The sequence below is a fragment of the Acanthaster planci genome, linkage group LG12 (genome assembly GCF_054643075.1).
Source record: "Acanthaster planci isolate LZ-2023a linkage group LG12, COTS_SCS, whole genome shotgun sequence".
Lineage (NCBI taxonomy): Eukaryota > Metazoa > Echinodermata > Asteroidea > Valvatida > Acanthasteridae > Acanthaster > Acanthaster planci.
The window spans coordinates 2,708,681-2,729,226 of record NC_141788.1 but is presented as its reverse complement, the minus strand read 5'-3'; the positions used below and the strand labels follow the sequence as shown (position 1 = coordinate 2,729,226).

The following is a 20,546-nucleotide window of genomic DNA, read 5'->3' as shown; positions in this document are numbered from 1 at the left end:
TAATTGAGTTTTAAACCAGAAAGTCCACAGCATGGACTTTAGAAGCAGGGTACAGGTGGTGATGATTCATAAATGGATGACTGCTGTCACTTAGAAGAAAGCCTATCCGGTGCTCAAACATAGCAGTCTTGCACTCTGGGCAATGCCAGCCTCAGAGACAGCAACCCCCCTCCCTTCTTTGTGCCGTGTTTCTGTTGCTCCTTTAAAGCTTCTGTCTGCCCACAAGCCCAGCATGTTTTGGGACACCTAGTGACATTGACCCTAAGTTCGAATTCCCAGTTGTTTGTGACAGGGCAGAGCATGTGGCAGGCAGGCAGGTAGGATTCTGCTCAACCCCCAAAAGTTCTTCTGATAGCTTTGGTCATGACAAAGAGAGGTTTTTGGCATGTTGATTCTGTATATCTAAGAGAAATCAAATTTCTGCTACCCTTTTATCCTCACTCATGAGAACTGCTTGGACAAATTTCATTGAGTGAATGTGGACGAAACCGTTTTGGTATGTACGGTAAGCTTACTGTATGTACTATGTAGTCACAGTGGAACCATGTGTCGGAGCATACAATCTGCCTAAACTAAATACGTAATATTACTCTCAGAGCTCCTCTTGCCTTTGAAATATTTTTCAATCTATTTCTTTTATTACCAATCCAATCTTAGGTTTTCACATTTGAAATGACCTGCTGATGAAAATGGGTCATTCTAGAAATTTGGAGTCCGATTTTCTTTTTCCATATCCTATTCTTTTCCTATGTGGCATGTGTGAGTTTGTAAGTTTAGAAAACATTCTTTAAATTCAAGAGTAATTAAGTAATGCAAGTCACCTGCCAAATAAATAAAAACAGTTGAAGTCAATTTCAATGATATATCCCATGTCAAATTACACTGGTCAGATATAACAGGGACGGACAAAGTCACCTAGCCCCGAACTGAACAGAATAACCTGTTCACCACATTCAATGAGCATGAAACTGATCGATTCAACTTTTATAGAAAATAAAGTAAAGGTTACAGAAAAGTTATTTTATCAAAAAAAAAACAGGTAATTTTAGAAATTCCTCCACATAGGTAACGCCCATTTTTGATGGCTCAAAATCCTGATTCAAATACATGTATCCCCTACCTGTTACTTACCCAATTAGTACCCAGAAACAAATGGGCCAATTCGGTATTAAAAAAAGCAACGTCCTTTGGGGAACAAAGCAAGCAAAAGAGAATCTAGGAGTAAATGTTCAATTCAACAACTTCTGCTGTCTTTGACGATGTTTTGTCTAATTAAACACCCAATTCATGTAACTGACATTTGAAAACCCCATAGTTGATTTCAAGACACTTGATCTGTTGCAATTTATACTTTGCGAGAAAACAAGTGAAGTTTATTAACCAGTCGATTGTTTGTATGCAGAAATACTAAAAGAATTAATTTTGCGAACTAAAAGCTCTTCCAAATAAATTAATTATTCTTCAAAATTTGTACACAACCAAAATGTGGAATCTCAGCAAAGTCCTGGGTTTACAAAATTAACTGCGTTATTATTTTCTACATTTGATTTAATTCCAATAATTAAAACCGGGGGGGAAAATTTGATGATCTGTGGACACAACCTATTTTCCAAGAGATTTTTCTAAGTATTTCCCAGCAACATCAATAAATGTTTCTCAGTTCATAATTCCTGTCTTTCCAGCATTTCTGTAATGACTGACTTTTATTGAGGTGATATATGATAAGAAAAGTGGAGTCAGGATGCAACATTTTTTTCCATGTTCTCTTCTCTCCCCATAGACTTTGTACACAACTGCTGAAGTGGAGTCAGGATGCAACATTTTTTCCCAAGTTTTTAATTTTTGAAAAAAAAAACTTTGGTCACTGAAATAGCTTTCTAACCTACAGCATTTGTATACATGAATACCAAATGTCCCCTGGAGTTATACATGTTTGCGTACATGTACATGCAGGCAGGCCTAAGGTAAATGTGTTTGAAAGTTCTTTATTTCCACCAGGTTTTGATTTTAAGTCAGTTATTCAATTCTCTTAGACAAAAACAATCAGACAATACACTGCCTTAGGTGGAAACCCAACAGATGCAAAAGATGGTGAAGCCACACTGGTCAGCAACTGATATCAAACGATGCATTATTTTCGTATCTCCACGGTCTTGATACATACATGTACTGTACATGCAGTAGAACACGTACACCACGCGCGGTTCCACGCACAACATCACACTGCATGCGGTGCAAGTACCGCCACACATGCAAACCTTCATGCTTCGACGACCAGCAATTCCAGCTCACAAGAAAGTAAAGTTTTCTCGACAGCAACACTTACCCCTTAGACGCTACCATAAACCTCAGTGTATGTGCTCCATTACAGTGGAAGAAGTGGGTCCAGGGAAATCACAACAATTTGATAGTTTTCGGCAAGAATTCCATTACGGGTAGCCACCTGCCGAACACATAACGATAGAATGACTTTTGGTACTTCTTTGAATTCTTCTCCGAACTTCATGTAACAACCTGTCAACCAGCAGACTGGTATACGCTCAATGGGAACGCGGGTTAGTAACGTAAATGGCGCGGAATACCAGTTAATTGTTCCAGATTGCATACTGCAGCATCAAACGTCTAGATATAGCACAGGATCTGGAAAAAAAAACACCTGCTACTGGTACAAGCCCGATAAGACCGTTGATTGGCGAGCAGAACTGACGGAAAAGTTTAGGTTTGTACGCCTGTTTCCTTGCACTATGGTCTTATCATGCATCAAACTTGTGTGACTGTGCTGTGCAAACTTGTGTGACTTGTGCAACTTTTTTTAAAATCCAAATACCATCACAATAAAAATGAAACTTTTTTCACAAGAGCATCCAGTGTATTAATGTTTTAAGACTTAATCCGTGTGACATTTGGGGAAAAATCAACCATAGTGCCACCCTTCACCTTTTGTACCTTTTGTGATTTTAACAAATCTAATTTAAAATTTTAAAAAGAGACGAAGTAAACCACATTTCTTGGGGAAAAAATGTCATACATGTATTGAACACCATTTTTGAATACTTGAGTAGACATTTCAAGCCGTTTCTAAAAAGGAGATTTTATCGTGCAGGCGCAGGTCCAGGGAGGTTGACCCCGCTCTGAAGGGGAAAATACTAAAAAATTAACTAAATTAAGTGCGCCAATACCACTGTAAACAATATCAGTCATGTATAATTTTTCATCATTGTTTCTGCTTATCCGCAAAAATGAGACATTAAAAAAGAAATCTTCGGCCTGACCCCCACTGTGGAAAACTTCCCGGATCCGTCCCTGTCATATATAAAAAAAAAAAAAAACGTGGTTGGCATGACTATGTATGGGCGTGCATGTTCATAAATTTGGGAATGGGACGGCGAAGAGAATAAACTTCAGGAGCTAGGTACACCGAGACGAGATTCGGATGACCCCACCCCAAAAGAGAGTGCATAGACAACTGGACAACGGTCTCTATTATGAACTCAGTACCTGTTGATTATTGGAAAGAGAAGACTCAAAATGAGGTTTTTTGTTAGTTTAAGAAACTTGTATCCAAGTCTTCTTTTTTATTGGATTTTTGGTCATGAATACCCTTTCTATAATTATTGATATCAATCACAGAGCTAGCAAGTAGACAGTGAATCGGAAATCTGTCTCTCTGACACGTGCATGAGGGCGCTGTTGCATTTAAATGGGGCATTTTATTTAGTGACCACACGACGGAGTTGACCTGTGATAATAATGACTCGTGACTTGACTTGTGACTGGACCAAATGACTTGTGACTTGCCTTGAACTCATGCAAAAAACTGACTTGCTACCACCTCTGGGAATGTGCCTCCATACGCCATAGAAAATGTATACCCTGGTGGAGGAGAAATTCAAAATCAATACTGCAATGGAAAGGGAACACTCTCTTTCTTGTGTTGAATTGTTTGTGTAGTCTGTATTTTTGCATTACGGTGGGTTCTTGTGAAATAATTTGTGAGTCCCACAGAGTTGGATCCAACTCTGTGGTTAATCCACAAACTTAATACACAATCGAAATCGTTTAAAACAATTCTCATTGCATTATTTTATTCAAGAAAAGCTATTACTCTTGACTGCACATGGATACAAGTTTCTTAATGTGACAAAACGGCAAAGCTTGCACCGTTATGTGCTCGAGCGCGCTCGTGGGGGACGATTCCCGCCTCTCAAATGCAGCATGTACGGTACCAGCCTGGTAACCATCAACCGAAAATCACCTGTTCGTATCTATGGGAAGTCACGTGATCAGTTTTCACCGGTACGTACAGCTACTACGTTTGGTCTGGTCTTCGTCGATCGAGGCCAGACATGTTTTTGTGTATGTGCGACGCGTGTACCGTATCCTCATTAATGCGTACCACTGCACTGGCTATGTGAATGGTGCATCGACTGTATTGTTCGGGTGTTTACATTTAAGTACTGCATACATTTATTGTTGCCGGTTTCGATTGGTTTCAGGTTAAACTGTGCGTTTCAAGATGGACGAGGAAGTTGACTGGGAACTTCTGACGTGAGGCGCCTCTTCGGGTTAGTTTTTAAAGTTATAGGCCCACTCACCATTGCTGGAAAATTCGAATTAGGCCTACAACGTTGGCCTAACGTTAGTCTGGCTATCATTGAGTTTCAAAAAAGGGAAGGTTACTTGTCAAATTTAAGGGGGATTTTAGCCGGAATAGCATGAATACGATAAAACTAGGGGGCGATTTTGTGTAGGAAGAACAGGTCTTAACTTTTATGTTAACATTAAGAAAAGCTTTCAAATTTGTGGGTGTTCATGACGTGATGAAAATTGTGATAAGTGATACATAATTACTTTTTTATGTCCTTCCACCCCAGTTTTGCCTGAGGCCTACATCATGTATGATAGACATGATCAGTGGGCAGTGGTGGATAGACTATGTGGTTTATTGCACTTAATTATCATGATCATTCAGTTGGTTGATCCTAGACAAAATCTTATAACCTTATGACTGCTAATCACACACGGTCGTGACCATGATGAAAACTAGATTAAAGAAATGGTGATTGATGGATGGCATCTAGGCCTACCCCCAGAATGTTCCGGACCACACAGTTCTAGAACTGTGTGGCCCTTTGTCTGCCATGCCTGCCGCACTCGGATGACGAACCACACCGTTCTGGTGGTCGGATGGTATCGAGGTCAACAGATTTTGCACAGATCAATCAGCTGTGCCCATCTCGTTGTCTTTGTCAAATAAGTGAATGAAAAAAGAATCATGTTTAACATCCAGCCTGTTTCCTTTTTGGAGGCCACCTGGATTGATTTTTTTTTTAATATTTACCTCAGGAAGAATAAAATGATAAACAAGTGTCAACTAATCCATCATAAAATATACTTCGGGGTTGGAACTTTTTCTTCATTGTATAGTAAAGAGTGTTTTATCTGTTTCATCCCAACTTTGTCTATAGTCCCAACTGTGTGCAATGCCCACTTGGGGCATGCCCAACTTTGGTTGTCCGGTTGAATAGCACCAATGAATGAAATGATGAATTTAGTGAAGAAATGTACAGACATGCCAGACCCAAGATCAGTTGTAAATGTAATCTGTTTAACACTAACTCATCACAAATTTACTCCTTCAAAATTACTTGAAAATAGTTCAGAATGAAGCAATAGCTGGTAGAACTCCAGATAATAAATTGCTTTCATAAATACATCATGGTGATGCAAAGAAAGTACATGTACTTTTCATTTTCCCTTCAAAAGTGTTAAAATTTTAAATGATTCTGTACATGTATCGCTCAGTCCAGAAGTTATTTCACTTCCGCTGAATAAAATGCAGTTGATCGGCTGAAATAGCCCAAGAGAAAGATGGGCAAAACAAAGATTGCTTCAATTTTGCCTAGTCCTGCAACATCACAGCAAGACACATGGGTGTTCGTGCGCACAGCATGACATGCACACCGCTCATTCTCATTTGGAGGTGTGCTAAGCTCTAGGGTCTTTATGAGCGCAGAACACGGCATTCCAGAGTTGGTCCAACCTCTCTTTTTGTGTATGGGGTTTCTAGGGCACTTGTGCACAGAGTCTGTCAGATTGCTCGTTTTGCTTTTTATCTTGAGCGTATTTACAGACTTGAGCTGCAAGCGTTTTCTTTGTTTTTCAAGATGCAGCCAAAAACATTATTTGTTTCCAGTATTTTTCTAGGGTGTGGAGCCTTGGATGGGGAAGTGGATGGGATCCACATGTATTTGATGCACCACTGGTAATTGGGGTAAACACTTCACCTACCAATCGTAGCACTAAACGACCCGGGACTGCAAATACTTGAGGTGCTCTCCAGCCATTCAAGGTTCAGGGCAGGAGAAACAGTGATCACATAGCTCAGCCTGCTTGTGGAGTGTTGCACAGAAACCCTCTACACAGGGAACCCCACCTTGAGGGTGTGCATGCTGCGACGGCGGTCCCTTAAGATCCCCCACATTAATTGTCCTTCTGACAGTACACGAGTCTGCTGCTTCATAGGAACTGCTGAGTGGATGGGTTACCAGGTGACGCAACTGGCCATTCAGGTGAATTGAATGTAGTTTATTAGACTTTGAGCAATGCAACGACCGCATGGTAAATCAAAACAGACAAGCTTACGTGAGGAGCTGGCCCGGAATCATGTGGTGTCAGTACCCTCAAGTTATCCTCGGTAAATAGTGACAGATGGTGCTCACACGTAATGGTATTAATTGTTGCAGGTTACATGTAGATTCCAAGTTTACTTTTGACTGATTGGAATCGTACACTGTCTGGAAGATCAGTTCAGCTGCAACCCCGCTTGAAGGCAAGAGATGGGTGCCTTCTGGACCAGGTACAGCGCCAGTCCAGTTTGGGAGAGAAGTGCCCCGCACTGGAAAGAGTTTGCAAGCATTCGGGACCTTCAGGATTAGGTGAGCAATGCACATGGGGTTGTGTCAGCTTGATGGAATTCTCCTGACTATGTAATAATGGTGACAAGTTAAATTTACTTGATGTTAAGGCTGGCCGATTGTACTGCAGTCATGGTGTGCGTTAGTCTCAGTGTCCACAATTAATCGTGTTAGTATCTTCCGTGGCCCGGTTTTAGGTTTGACACTTCACAAAGGCTGTGATCTCTGTGCCAGCCTTGGTCTTGGAGCCCTCACAAATGTTCCTACGGGCAGTGAGAGTTTTGAAAGCGAGATTTCTTGACAGGATACCCATTGGCTGCAGTGGTTGAAATTGGCGTGGTCATTTTTCTATTTTGTTAGAAAAAGATGTCTGGTGCTCTGTCTGACAAGAAGTCCTCGTCGATGGACGGGGGACAGGAAGAGGATGAGGATAAGCAAAAGACAATACAACCCAAGAAGAAAGTCAAGAAGAAGAGAACGCCCGTCGGAATCAACGTGACCCTTACCAAATACGAAGTGGGTGAGTGCCTCAAAATGGAGTCTGAATTCATGAAGACCATCTCAGTAGTAACAGGACTCCCAGAGTGCTTTATATAACCATTCAAGTCAAAGAGATGAAGGTTGTAACTTGCTCTCCAAGAACTGCGTTGTTGCAATTCAAGTTTTGATTGCTGTGGGCTTTCCAAGTGGACATGAGTATGGGAGTGCGTTGCGTTGTCAGAGGGGGCGTGTGCGTCCACTACAACTTATGCCCTGCGCTGTGTACTAAACCTTTGCGATACAAGTACGTTGTGCGCAATAGCTTTTGCAGACTGGATGCGCAATAACCATTGTTGACTGATATATATTCACAGCAGCAAAGACACATTTTAGTAAAACCTGGGGATGTTTTTGAATTTCACTGTCTGTGACCTCTGTAGACCCTTGCATTTCTTCACACAGTTTTCTTTTACTTTCCACAGTCCGTTCAGTGGCTTTGAAATTTGGTGTACACTCAACCAAGGAAGATGATCAAAATTGGTGGGTGGTTGCATTCTCCCTAGTTTGTATGTTTCGTTTTTCTTTTCTTTTCTGTCATGCGTGAGCTCATGCAGAGTTGAAAAGCTGCCGTGTTTAAGCAATTTCATAGTGCTGCTTAAGCACAAAATTTGCTTAAGCACGAAAAAACTTGCTTAATAAATAAAGGTTACCAGCTCAGAATATGTGATTGTCATGCTTACCAAAAGACAGGTGAATACCATTCCAAAACAATTTACATCACATGGAGTTTTGGCTGGTAACCTGATTTGTCAAGCAAAGTTTTTTCACGCTTAAGCAAAGTTTGTGCTTAAGCAGCTCTATGAAATTGGCCCCAGAATGTTAACTTGTAATCACCTGTGCTGTTTCCAAATGCACACTGAAGAACCAATGTGAGATGTTGCTTGACTTATGAGATAAATCAAACAACACTTGCTGATTTTTATACGTACCTAGTAGAGTGTGCTTTTGAAGGTGAGAAAGATCAGTCAGTACAAACGAAATGAGCGACCTGTTCTCGCTCATTGAATTGTCCCCTGCAGAGCACTTTTTAATTATCATGTCATGTGATTTCACGTTCTCTTCTTAGCGACTAATAAAATGTAGAATCGATTTGAGTATTGCAGTTCCCTCATTAATCAGTGTGATCAGTACATCTAATGTGGCTGAAAAATTCTGTTGTTTTTTTCGTGGAAGTATTTGAATCCTTTGAAGATTGCAGCATGGCAGTATGAATCAATGACAGGCTTAAAAACCGAACACAACCCTCAATTCGTTGATTTTTAGCTTCCTGTTCTGGAGTGACACAGCGCCGCCGTCGGAGCAGATCTCCCAGCTCAAGTCCTACCAACGAATCAACCACTTCCCGGGGATGGGGGAGATCTGCCGTAAGGACTCGCTGGCGAGGAACATGGCCAAGTGAGTTCTTTCAAACCCTGAGAACTATTACAAACCTATCAGAATGTGCAATCTTGTTATTGCGCTATTTTGATGGAGTTAGGGGCTGGGAGCCCAGCCTCCGATCTCACCACCACGTCAAATGTTTAAAAAGAAACTGACTGAAGTGGGATTCAAACCTGCATCCTCAGGGGCACCGTAGCACTACTCTACCCACTGAACTACCCAGCCCTGTGTTGGTGGTTCCTGTCTTTCTTCAAGAATTTACATCTGTTTTACACATTCTGCAATGCAAAAGCAAGCTAGTGTCTCTATGCATTTTTCGTCAGAATGGTACGAGCACATCCCGACGAGTACAACTTTGTCCCAAGAACCTGGATCTTCCCCTCCGAGTACAACTCCTTCCAGAACTATTTCCAGGATCTCAAGAAGAGGAAGAAGCATCGGACTTTCATCGTAAAGCCAGCGAATGGATCCATGGGAAATGGGTATGCCTGCCGCTCATTTTGTTTTGTTGGCAGTGCGTCTGTGTTCTGGGAGGTGGCATGGCTGTTGGGACTAGTTTATTTGTGTTGTGAACTTTGAATTGCCATCTGGAATAGGTAAACCACAGTGAAAGGATAACATTTTTAGCACTTAGAACACTATGAGAACAGCTTAGAAGGAGAAAACCAGGTTAGAAGTTTGTTTCAAATTTCCTTTTTTTTTTTCAGGATTTCGCTGTACCGGAACGGAGAACGCATCCCTCCTACAGAGATGACTATCGTTCAGGAGTATCTAGACAAGCCGTTCTTATTGGAAGGTTACAAATTTGACTTGAGGGTCTACGTCCTCATCTTGTCATGCGACCCACTCCGAATATTTCTCTTCAACGACGGACTGGTACGAATGAGCACAGAGAAATACTGCAACCCAAATGACAGCAACGTGGTACGTTACTTTCACAAGAAGGATGGCCCATTTTGACAAATGTGTTAATGCACCTGCTGTTTCTTTTCTCTGCTGCTATGTCTTCCTCTCCGTCCACCTGCTTGCTAATTACATCTTCCTTCACCTCACTGCCTACTTTCCTGGTTTCTAGCTTTCCTTCCACCTGCCAACTTTCCCATAAAGCCGTTGAATATACTAGATCGTCTGCTCATTTACATCATTGTGTGTATATGTTAAGCCCAGTCATTTGTGACTGCCTGCAAGCTTTTTTCAATTTTTGCTTTAAGTGTTTGAGACACAAGTTAAGAAATTGAATTATAAACAAGTATCGTTTTTTTTTTTTAATAATTATGTAGGAAATATGTGCTGTAAAGTTGAAAGTGACGTTTGTATTATGAATCTCCCTAATTGTTGTAGTTTTTTTCAGTTATTGACCAATATGCAGCCAAGCAATCCTTCACCTGTTGGAGGACTTAGGAGGGTTAGGGTTAAACATTCGTAATTTCTGTATCCAATCCAACAGGATCAACTGTACATGCACCTGACCAATTACTCCATCAACAAGAAAAGTGGAAACTTTGAGCGAAGCGAGGATGTCAATACAGGCAGTAAACGCTCCATCAAATTCTTGAATGAGTACCTGCGGAAAAATGATTACGACGTGACCCTCATGTGGAAAAAGATCGCTGTGAGTGAATCACGTCTCCTCCATATTTGCTAGACACTCTGCACATGTCATTTTGGTGACTTCAAAGTGCCAAATTTCATGAATGACTTGAAGCTCGTTTGATGTCACTTGCTTCTCTTTTACCTGCCTAGCACAAAAACAGTTTGCTTAGCAAAGAAAAGGGGCCATCCAAATACCTTATAATTTATTGCCTGTGACCAGCTTTCAGCTGTTTTTTCCAGGCTCATAGACATGCTAAGCAATATTTTTCTGCTTGAAATCGGTCCCTTGATTCAGCAGTGGTTTGTTCCACATTAGGCCTATTGTATGCTTCACTGAAGAACCATTAAAATGATTAAGAAACAACATGCAGTTCTTGGTATTAACTTCTGAAGCAGTGCCTCAAAATTGTGGATATTTTGATATAAGAATTTAGGTGAAAGGAAATGTTATTACACACATTGCCCTAGAGTTGCCTCATGTTCGTACACAAACCCGGAATGTGCATTGACCAATGTATACATTGCTCATTGTTCAAGAGAAGTTCCTGTAATTAAGTTTTTAATTGGCGAGTATATCACAGAGGAGTTAAATTGTCCAACCCCACAGGACGTGATCATCAAGACGATGATCGTTGCCGAGCCCCACGTCCTTCATTCCTATCGCATGTGTCGCCCCGGTCAGTCTTCGGGCGGCGATAGTTGCTGCTTTGAGATTCTTGGCTTTGACATCATGCTGGACCGCAAGCTCAAACCATGGCTGATTGAGGTAAGGTTTCCAGCAAATCTCCTCACTTTGTTCTTGAGATTAGCATGTGTCACAGTGCACCTGTAAAAGCCAGATTCTCTGATACAAAACTAGCAGAACGCTGAATTCCATCTGTAGATTAATTCCAGCCTGCTATCTTGATTGCTTTGCTGTCGTCACATTTACTGACATCAGTTGAACAAAACGACAAGAGTATGTTTTTAAGGATTAGTTTTACTTCCTGCCGCAATGAACTGCTCCCTTCAAAATGCTCTTCCTGATTACAATCCACTTGCTAAAGTCTGCATTTTAACTGCCATTCTTGGCATGCCTTAATATTACTTGGGTACCCAATGACAACATAAAGGAGAGAGAAAGGCCATTTACAGAATGCAACTTTTTTAACTACATTTGTTGAAACTCACAGAAACTTTTTAGACACGACTTCATTGGCTGAAAATACCCAATTGTGACAGAACGTGATGTTTCACATAAAGAAGCATACTTTTGGGTGTAAAGCAAAAGCATACCGGATAACCATCCTTATCCCCTGTTGTGCAAATAAGGTCCGTTTTACGAGTATCCAGGAGCCCAACAATTTTGTTTTCCCCCACACATTTCAGATTAACCGAGCGCCCAGTTTTGGCACGGACGAGAAGATAGACTTTGACATCAAGAATGGCGTTCTGACCGATACGTTCCGACTCTTGAACATGAAGCAGTCGGACAAGAGGAAAGGTCTAGCTGCCCAGAAAGCTGAGGCCCAGAAACGGCTCTTCAGACCGGCCAAGAGACCTGGCGTTGAAGTCTCAGTAAGCATAGATTCAGAGCACCTTCCAAACCTCGAAATCAATCTACCTTATGAGATACAACCACAGTTTATCCACTTGGCTTTTTACTCAATCTGCTAATTGGCTCTGTGCACTTATGCTACGACGTTGTCTGAACAAAGACTTTTTAAACCCATGTTTTCTGTTTAAAAATTTGACATGGTCAAGCTGGTTTGTAAAAGGAAACGAACCTTTAGGAAATCACAAGAAAGTTAATGTTTTCTCGCAGTGAATTTGGAAGAATAATGCTGGGCCATGCTGTTGAAAGGGTTGAGGAAAACTTCACTTATGCATTTTTTCACTTATGCTACATTAACATTTCAAACGATTTCCAGTACAGCCCTGATACCAAATGTGACAGGTGCACAGTCAATTCATGTGGCATGCCAAAACTAGTTGTCTTCAGTATCAGTGAAAGTACGCAGGATATTCTAATAACAGCATCTGTATCAATACTATTTACGCACCTGGCTTTTCAAGTTTCTGAGAATGTCTTGACAGCTTTAAGATCTTGACAATGGTCCATTCACTTTGCCTTTTTTCATAGGAAGAGGACAAGCAGAAGGCGGCCGTGGAGAAACGGAAGCAGGAATTGAGGGAGAAGCTGGCGCAGGTGCGGCGAGACGGTGCCCGGGAGGACTACGAGAACCGCAACATGGGCGCCTTCCGCCGCATCTACCCACCCCTGGACAAGTTCAGCCAGGACAGGTACTACACGCTGCTGACCGACGCCTTCCAGCTCTTTCTGTCCGGCCGGGCGGCCGCCCTGCAGCGGGACGCCCTCAATACCTACAATACTGGTCTCAGGGTGAGCACAGTGGCTAGATCTGTGGCTAAACTGAACACAGGAGAAATATTGCTCTGGCACACTGAGCCAGAACTGTTATGTGCAAGATTTCAATTTAACCTGTACAGTCTGTCTATATTTGGTAAGTCTCTTGAAAAGCTTAAATAAATTACCCCTCTATGTCTTGCCCTCGTGCTAGCTTTTGTTCTAGGAAAAACTCGGTGTTGATGAGGGGCATTGTTAAAACACAACATCTCTTATTCTTGCACAAAGCTGATGAAAAATTGGTTTCTTTGTATATTTGCAGGAAGAGGAAATCTTAGACATGCTACAGCAGTGTGATACCTCAGCAGGAGCTCTAGGAATGGCAACCAGAGGTCCAAAGGTAGAAAGGTTTACTGTGTTCAAGTTCAGTTTCTAAAAAGACAGTTGAAAATAATCACCTATGGAGAGTTCATGATTTGTTTGGCTCTGGGCACAAGTGCACCCTCTAGAAGTGAAGAATGCATGATATGAAATGATTTCCAGAACAATCGACTTATCATACTTTGTTTCATATGACCGTTGACTGTAAAGGTGCTTTAAGCCATGTTGTAAGCCTTGGAAATAAGTTGTGTGCCCTGTTTGCTCACGCATTTACAAAGGTGTATAGGAACCAGACCAGGTTTATGTTAGTGCTAAGCAAGGGAGTGTTGCTTAGCATGTCTTTGGAATTTAATATGACGAAACAGCTGAAAATCAGTCACAAACAGTATGCGTCACACAACAGTTTAGCCGGTAAGCATATCTTTGCTCAGTCACTCCATGAAACTAACCCCTCTGGGTTTCATGCGCTGCCAGGCCTCACTTAGTGAGTAGTCATTCCATCATACTCGAAAATCGACAGCTATTTTGTCCTCTTTGGTAGCCTCTGTCCAGTATGCCAAGCAGTGCCGACCAAGTAGTGGAGGACGAGGAAGAGGAGTACGATGAGAGCACGTCCTGCGAGCTCTCTCTAGCCGACTCCACCCACGAGTCTCTGAGCAGCACCAACTCCGCCCACAGCGGCCAGCACCCGCCCCCACGGCCCTCCCGCTCCCTCAGCCGGGCCACCCAGGCCTCGCCCACGCTCAAGCCGCGGCCACGCCCCCAGTCAGCCAAGGGGCTCCGGTCCCGGCCCCCGTCAGCCGTGAAGACGCCGTCGGGTGCGAGGTCGCATTCCCTGACGAGACCCATGTCGTCCGTCAACCGTAAGCTGTCCGGAATGAGTCTCAGCCAAGCAATGGTGAGCGACTTGCTTTACAAGATGCCTACCTTGCTTTATTGCATGTGTCGGCTAAACACTGATGACTGATGACCTTGGAACAAAGATTTTGACAATTAAGGATCACTGTTGCCGAGTGATCATCAAATGCATTGACAGAAAATAGTATACCAAAATGGAAAATGGTGAACCGCTCGGTGTAGAGCTTATGCATGTCAGCCATCTTTAGGGTCAATGCTTTTGTTGTGGGGGATAAGCACAAGTGGTTTACCCATACGTATGCCTGTAGAACGAAAACGCTGACTGGGAAGGTGGATGCCATGTACAACCTCTGTACCAATTTTTGACGGCATAATAGCAACAGCGTCCCATGTTCAACCATGCCAATCTGTCAGTGATGTCATACGTAACAAGACTGCTGATAGGCCAGATCATTTTTTTTCAAATTGGCTCATGGTTCTGAATACGGTGGTTCCTCTCCCTACCTCACAGTTTATCTGCTCTTAATGATATCAGTGCCGTAGGAAACCACTGTGTTCACCTGAACTTATCGCATGGAAAATCCTTTTTTGCCCACTGGATGAATAGACCCCAGAACTCTTAGCTCTGCCGGGAGGGCATTGTTACATGATTCCATAAGTCCTAAGTCTTAACCGCCCTATGTTCAGATGCCTTAGTTCATTTCATAATTTTAGGATGAGGCACTGGCCACGGCGGCAGCTAAAGAGAGAGAGGAGGAAATAACAAAGAGAACTCTAAATGCCCTCAACGACATGAGGATCAAGTTCCCTGGCAAGACCGACGAGGAGGCCGAATGGATCTTGTCACAGGTATGGGCCTGGAGCGGGACCAAGAGAGGGCGCAATTTTCCCAGCAACTGAGGGTTCTTTGGTAGGAACTGCACTTCGCTGGTTCACCAGCGACTGTAAAATGCACGCCGTGTGGTCGTGTTGTAATTGATCAAAAGAACACTCACCACCAAAATGTCTCTTTTCAACTGATGAGGGGTGCTTCTGCCCAAGGTGGATTGAGAGGGGTTGATCTGTTACTTAACAATGGCAGTCCAGGTGTAGTGTTATCAGGTGGGGTTTTGAAGACTGTGAACTCTCTGCCTAACTTTGGATGTAGCCATTTGGTCTGCTGAAAGAGCCATTGAATGAGGTCAGAGGTACTACAGATGATACATGCACTTGTGGGATATTATGCACGAAGCTGCTGGCTTGCGGTTTCTATGCGTGCATGTGTTATTTCTAGCTGTGGCCAAGAAACTTGGACACGGCCCAACATATCGGAAGTTCACACTGGTTCATACATGCAAATGAGGCCGATCCAATTTTCAACGCAATATGCACAAACAGGTAGCTTTGGCATGAGAGAAACCCACCGAGTGTGGGTGCACAATCAAAATGGCTCCAAGCTACCCTTCAGTAGTGCCACAGTTACGCAGTATGAGGACATACTGTCTTGTCCCCCATCCTAAACTGTCTTGTCCCCCATCCTAAACTGTCTTGTCCCCCATCCTAAACTGTCTTGTCCCCCATGCCCCATGATATTTCCCAGGGACAGTTTTCTTTACTAAGATTTATCTACTTTAAAAGAAAAAAATTGTTTAAAGTTTTCAGAGTTCACTGCAAAGTTTTCAACTTAAATTTTAATTCATCAAGTAAAGTGACAATATTGTGTCATATGTTTGGGAGGAATATGATATGCAGTTTTAATCTATAAATTAAAGCATAGCCTCAAACTTTTTGAAACGGGTATCTCATTTCTTTTTTTTTTTCCAATTTTATGTCCAATTAGATTCAGGAAAATTGGAAATTCCACAAGCCACGGATAGCATCCTATTGGCTGGTCAAGTTGGACTCCATCAAGCGACGCAAGGTTATCGACATTGTCCGGACCAATGTCCGAGCCCTCCTCCAACGAACATGGCATGCCAATGACGTCGACAACCTTCGACTGTTTCGCATCTTTGCCCGCGTCTTCAACAGACTTTTATGGAGCCACGGCCAAGGGTTGTGGAACTGCTTTTCAAGTACAGGGTAAGTCTCAATTTTGTAACTTGTGTATCCAGTCTGTGGTAAAGACTGGTGGAGACTGCCTCAATTGGTTCTGTGGCGCGAGTGCAAAGGTCGCACACTACAACCACAGACCCTGACACTAAAGAGAAAGGCACCAAGTTCCCATGTAACCCCAGTGCATGACAAGTATGAATATTGCTGTAGAATGGAGTGACCTTAAACCTAACGGTCCTCAATCTTTCACCTGTTGGAGGACTGAGGACTGTTAGGGTCAGTATGCAGTCCTTAAAGGTGTGACGGCATGATGTCGGTGTCATAGCAAAATCTTTCTCAAAGACAAAACAAAGTAGCTGTTTTTCCATGAATGAGTCTGGCGTAAACGCCAATGTGCCTTGAACCGATAGTAACCATTCGATGGAAGAACTGGTCATGCCATGTCTTGATCCCAAAAAGAAAGGTTCAAGGAAGTGATGAAAGTTTCTGGTTGTCCAAAAGAATCAATTCTTGGAAAGAACAAAAAGTTTTTCCGAAGCAATCCTTCCAGCCGTACTGCATTTCCTGTATTTCCATCACTGTAGCAATTATAGAATTTTCCATTGACAATAAACTAATCCATAGTAGCCTTGGCCAAGGAAGGCATGATCATATGTGTGCTCAGGGACTGGCAAAATATCGGTCTTACGTTGCCTCAATTTCTTGGCAGGAATTCGTGGGAGATGATTTTCAGCAAGAGCTCTGACGTCATTTCTAGCTCCGAGATGAGCTGCTGCCGTCGGATCGTCCAACTCTGCCAGGACTGCCTCCTGATTGTCTACCAGTTTGCTGCCGAGGCCAAAGGTCAAGGGGCACCAGTTGCTATGGGTGATGGGCCAGTGCAGAGGTCAGTGACCACTGGTTACAAATGTCTTGCATGTTTTCTTTTAGATCTGTGCCCACTTGAAAATGGAGAGGAGGGAAAGAACTCTATACAGGATACAGAGATACTCTTGAAATTCAGGGTACGAGTGGGAATTGAGTCAAGATTAGCAAAGATCGAAGGTGACTATAGAATGCCTAAGCCAACCTTGGTATTCTGAACACTTTCCTGACTTTTTCATCATGGTCATTATCATTATATCTTTTGACGGATTCTGCTGCATATCTGTGAAGAGTTGGTGAACTGAATTGTTTTTTTAGTGTAACTTGACAAAAGTTATTTTTGTTTGATTTTCGTTTATCTTTCTGTGGTTTTCATTAATTTTCTGAGCAGGCCGATCCAACCGAGACCGTCTAGCCTCAGGAGGAGTACTGGGACATGGAACAAAGCTGGCAGTCCAACCGTCATGACGCCCATCAGCCAACGCATGTCGCGCCTCTACCCCAGCATGTCCGTGGACAACTTATGAGGAGGGAAAGTCGGTGATTCCTCGAGAGGAGGCTAAGGATGGTGACGCCTTGGGAGCAGACTATGACTGCTGGTATTCTGTCATGTCAGGAGAAGGCATTGTGATGACGGGAACCAGGGAGAGATGACATTAGCAGTTTAACATTCGGAAAATTGTGGATGCATGTAACTGCTTCCGGATGTCTTAAACAAACAGTTGTGGAAATGGGGAAAGGTCTTTTGAAGGTGCAACCATGGCCAGACACTGAGTATAAGAGGAGAAACTGTTCTTAACAGTGCTTGTATTTTTGAAGACACCTTTTGTAAGTAAAGGAAAGTTAAGAGTGATAAACAGGGTGCAAACTTAGGAAACTTTTTAAGTCATACACAATACCAATTTGGTATTTTTTTTCTAATGAAAGACTTTCTAGGTTTAGTTTTTAGCAGCTGTATGAAATGTAGATGTTGGAAACAGAAGCACAGTTACTGACCAACTTACAAGGTACCATGGCCCAATATCATGGAGCTGCTCGACAGGATAACATTGCTTAGCAGTTTTTTGTGCCAACGAACGAAGAGCCAGTCTGAAGTTATACGCTTTGCATAGCGCTTTGGCTGGTTACCCATCTTTGCTAAGTGTATATTTTTCGTGCTTAGCAGCTGTGTGGATTTGACCATTGCTTGAAAGGCTAACAATCATAGTCTTCATTGAGTTACCTGAACCACTGGTTTTGAGCACCAAATCAGGGGTTTCATTTAGACCAAAGCACGTCAGCATTAATTTCATTATGTTGTAAAATGACTAATCTGAAAATGTCTCCTTTTTGGGAGGGGTTGATAGCCAGGGTTAGAAAAACTTCTCCAACAAGTAATGGTCATTTCACCAAGATTTGTGTTCCAATTTTTGTTCCTGAAAACATTCAATTGAACCGTTCTTCAAACAGTTGGGAAAGTCCAGACCTTGCTGCAAAATTTGACTGTTGCTTCATGAACTGTATCAGCTAAACCCCCCTGAGCTGTAGCAGGTCAGATGTCCAGTTTAAGTCGTCTCAGCTGCTTTTAGATTTTAAGTGTGTGCATACAGTGTGCACTTTCACGAAAAGGTACCACTTTGAAAGAGCGTTGGGTTTTCAGGACAGCATATACAGAACTACAGTGGAGCCACACCTATATGTCTTTTCTGAAGAAATAGCTTGACTCTTGGCTGAAGTCAGTTGGTAAATTGCATTGAAATTATTTCGGGAAGGAGAAGAGAATATTACAACTTTACATTTCATCGGAACATTTGCAAATTTTTGTCCAATTTGAAATTTGACTCAGTGATGCTTTAATCGTGTGTATTGCTGTTCAGTGGAACAGCTTGTCTGGTCTTGGGCAAAAGATGTTCAGTTCAGAGAAGATGTAACCCTGAACTTTCATGGCATGCATAATGACACATCTTTTAATTTGTGTGTGATGGTTTAAAATTTGATTTTATATTTTACAATGTGATTAAAGATTTATCATCATTATTGTAACTTGGTCGTCTTTCATGTACAAATGAATATAGAGATGAATGGTATTTTTTTAATCATTTCAAAGGATAAAAATTAAGGTTTAGAATTAAACTGCAAATTTAGCCGTGTGTTTACTTTCAGGTAATGGAAATTTAATGCGCTAACTGGGTGAACTTAAGTTTAAGTAGTAACTTAATCATAAAAGTCACATTTTCTACAAACTGGAAATGACGACCTGTAATTTAATAAACTATTTTGTTTTGTATAGTTAATTGCTTTTCCTTGCTGAAAGGATTTCTCATTGAAATGGGGAATTTCTGGAAATTATGAGTTCACTATTTAAATAAGTTGTATAAAGTAAACATTTGAACAAAGCCTTGAACATAGCGTTGCAGAACAATACATTGAATGATAGAAGTATTGTTTCCAGGCTTAGAAACTAAAATGAGTCCCACTTGCACCTTTCCCTGAAATTATGATTTCACTGTTTTGGTTAAATCGGTATTTCACTTTGATTTACTTATTACATAAATTGGATACACTAACAAAATCCACAGAATATTAAAATACAATGAGTTTGTTTGGCCATACGCTTAGAGCTCCTCAGAAGAGGAGCAAGTCTGCTCCACACCAGTCAGAACTAATGTATACCCCACAGAAATGTGGCTGGTATCCTGTTGTTGCTAAGCAGATATTTTGTGTCATTACTGAGTGAAAGAAATTCTAAGCAGTTTTGTAAAATTGGTCAGTTTAGCTGTAATACTAGATTAACTTATTGAGCACTTTGTATTTTGTTAACCTACTCCAACTTCGAGTTTATAGTTGTTGGTAAGTATTTGTAAATAATGTTTGAAAACCTCTGCACAAGCTCAAATACTCATTTTCCAAAAAAAATAACAGATTTTTATTCTGTCTACTTTCTAATAATTTAACAATGCCAGTTTTGAAGAACCTATTTTGAAAATTGAACAGTTTTATGGCGTATTGTTGGCTATACAGTTGGCTATAAAATACATGCAATTTTTTAAAATGAGACCAGACATTTTACAATCAGTTATACATGTATTTTTATGCCATAGAGTGGCACAATTTTTTTATCTTGAGGTCTTCATAATGGGACATTTTGAAAAGCTTTAATGGTTGCATTAAATATTTTTCAGACATTTATTTTTGGCATTTCCTTTTACTTCGGCTTTTTGTGTATTCATCTGAAAGCTAAACATCAAATAGCAAGATGAAGAGTTGAACAATTGAAACCATGGAGTTTCTTTGTTCACAGGTAAAACAACTGGTCACTTCCGATATTGATTGTAATCCATGCTTCTAGGACACCTCTACATTTTGCCGAAGACAAAAATCTTACAAGGTATCAGTCTTTTACATACATATGTTAGGTTTGGACAGGATGCTAAAATTAAAGACTGAACCACTCCCCCCACACCCCCTAAAAATAACCTTTGAAAAGGTTGCTTCGATCCTTATTTTTGAGACTGATGAGACAAAATTATTATCTAATAGTTTTAAAGGCATCTAGTCTCCATGCAAGCGATCCGTTGCTCGCCCCGAGTAGAAGACTACAAGTTTTACGTCACATCACGGGATTTCAGTGACTAGTTCCTAGACTCCAACCA

At 41.6% G+C, this 20,546-nt stretch overlaps 2 protein-coding genes across 9 annotated transcripts in view; one reads left to right on the top strand and one right to left on the bottom strand.

Annotated features, from left to right (window-relative positions):
• Window positions 1-2,538, bottom strand: part of LOC110977415 (zinc finger protein GLIS3-like) — a 72,141-nt gene extending 69,603 nt beyond the window's left edge. For 2 of the 3 annotated variants that reach the window (XM_022231521.2, XM_022231522.2), the window contains exon 1: window positions 2,327-2,537. The gene's annotated coding sequence lies outside the window, so the exon portion shown is untranslated. Of the gene's footprint in view, window positions 1-2,326 lie in introns of all 3 variants that reach the window. The other variant, XM_022231523.2, reaches the window with a different exon arrangement.
• A 1,782-nt stretch (window positions 2,539-4,320) lies between these two features.
• ttll7 (tubulin tyrosine ligase like 7) lies at window positions 4,321-20,082 on the top strand. 6 transcript variants are annotated; one of them, XM_022231615.2, is made up of 18 exons: window positions 4,321-4,548; window positions 6,197-6,572; window positions 6,747-6,938; window positions 7,278-7,437; window positions 7,880-7,937; window positions 8,721-8,852; window positions 9,161-9,319; window positions 9,545-9,761; window positions 10,285-10,449; window positions 11,038-11,196; window positions 11,799-11,987; window positions 12,553-12,813; window positions 13,100-13,177; window positions 13,700-14,056; window positions 14,731-14,865; window positions 15,836-16,077; window positions 16,760-16,936; window positions 17,306-20,082. In XM_022231615.2, the coding sequence occupies exons 4-18, from the start codon at window positions 7,284-7,286 to the stop codon at window positions 17,439-17,441; spliced, it is 2,619 nt and encodes an 872-aa protein (XP_022087307.2). In that variant the 5' UTR covers window positions 4,321-4,548; window positions 6,197-6,572; window positions 6,747-6,938; window positions 7,278-7,283; the 3' UTR covers window positions 17,442-20,082. The 6 variants fall into 6 exon arrangements, with proteins under 6 accessions (XP_022087307.2, XP_022087306.2, XP_087000457.1 ...); XM_022231614.2 differs by having other exon boundaries at window positions 4,321-4,565; window positions 6,503-6,572; XM_087144331.1 differs by having other exon boundaries at window positions 4,321-4,565; window positions 6,208-6,572.
• The last annotated feature ends 464 nt before the right edge of the window (window positions 20,083-20,546 follow it).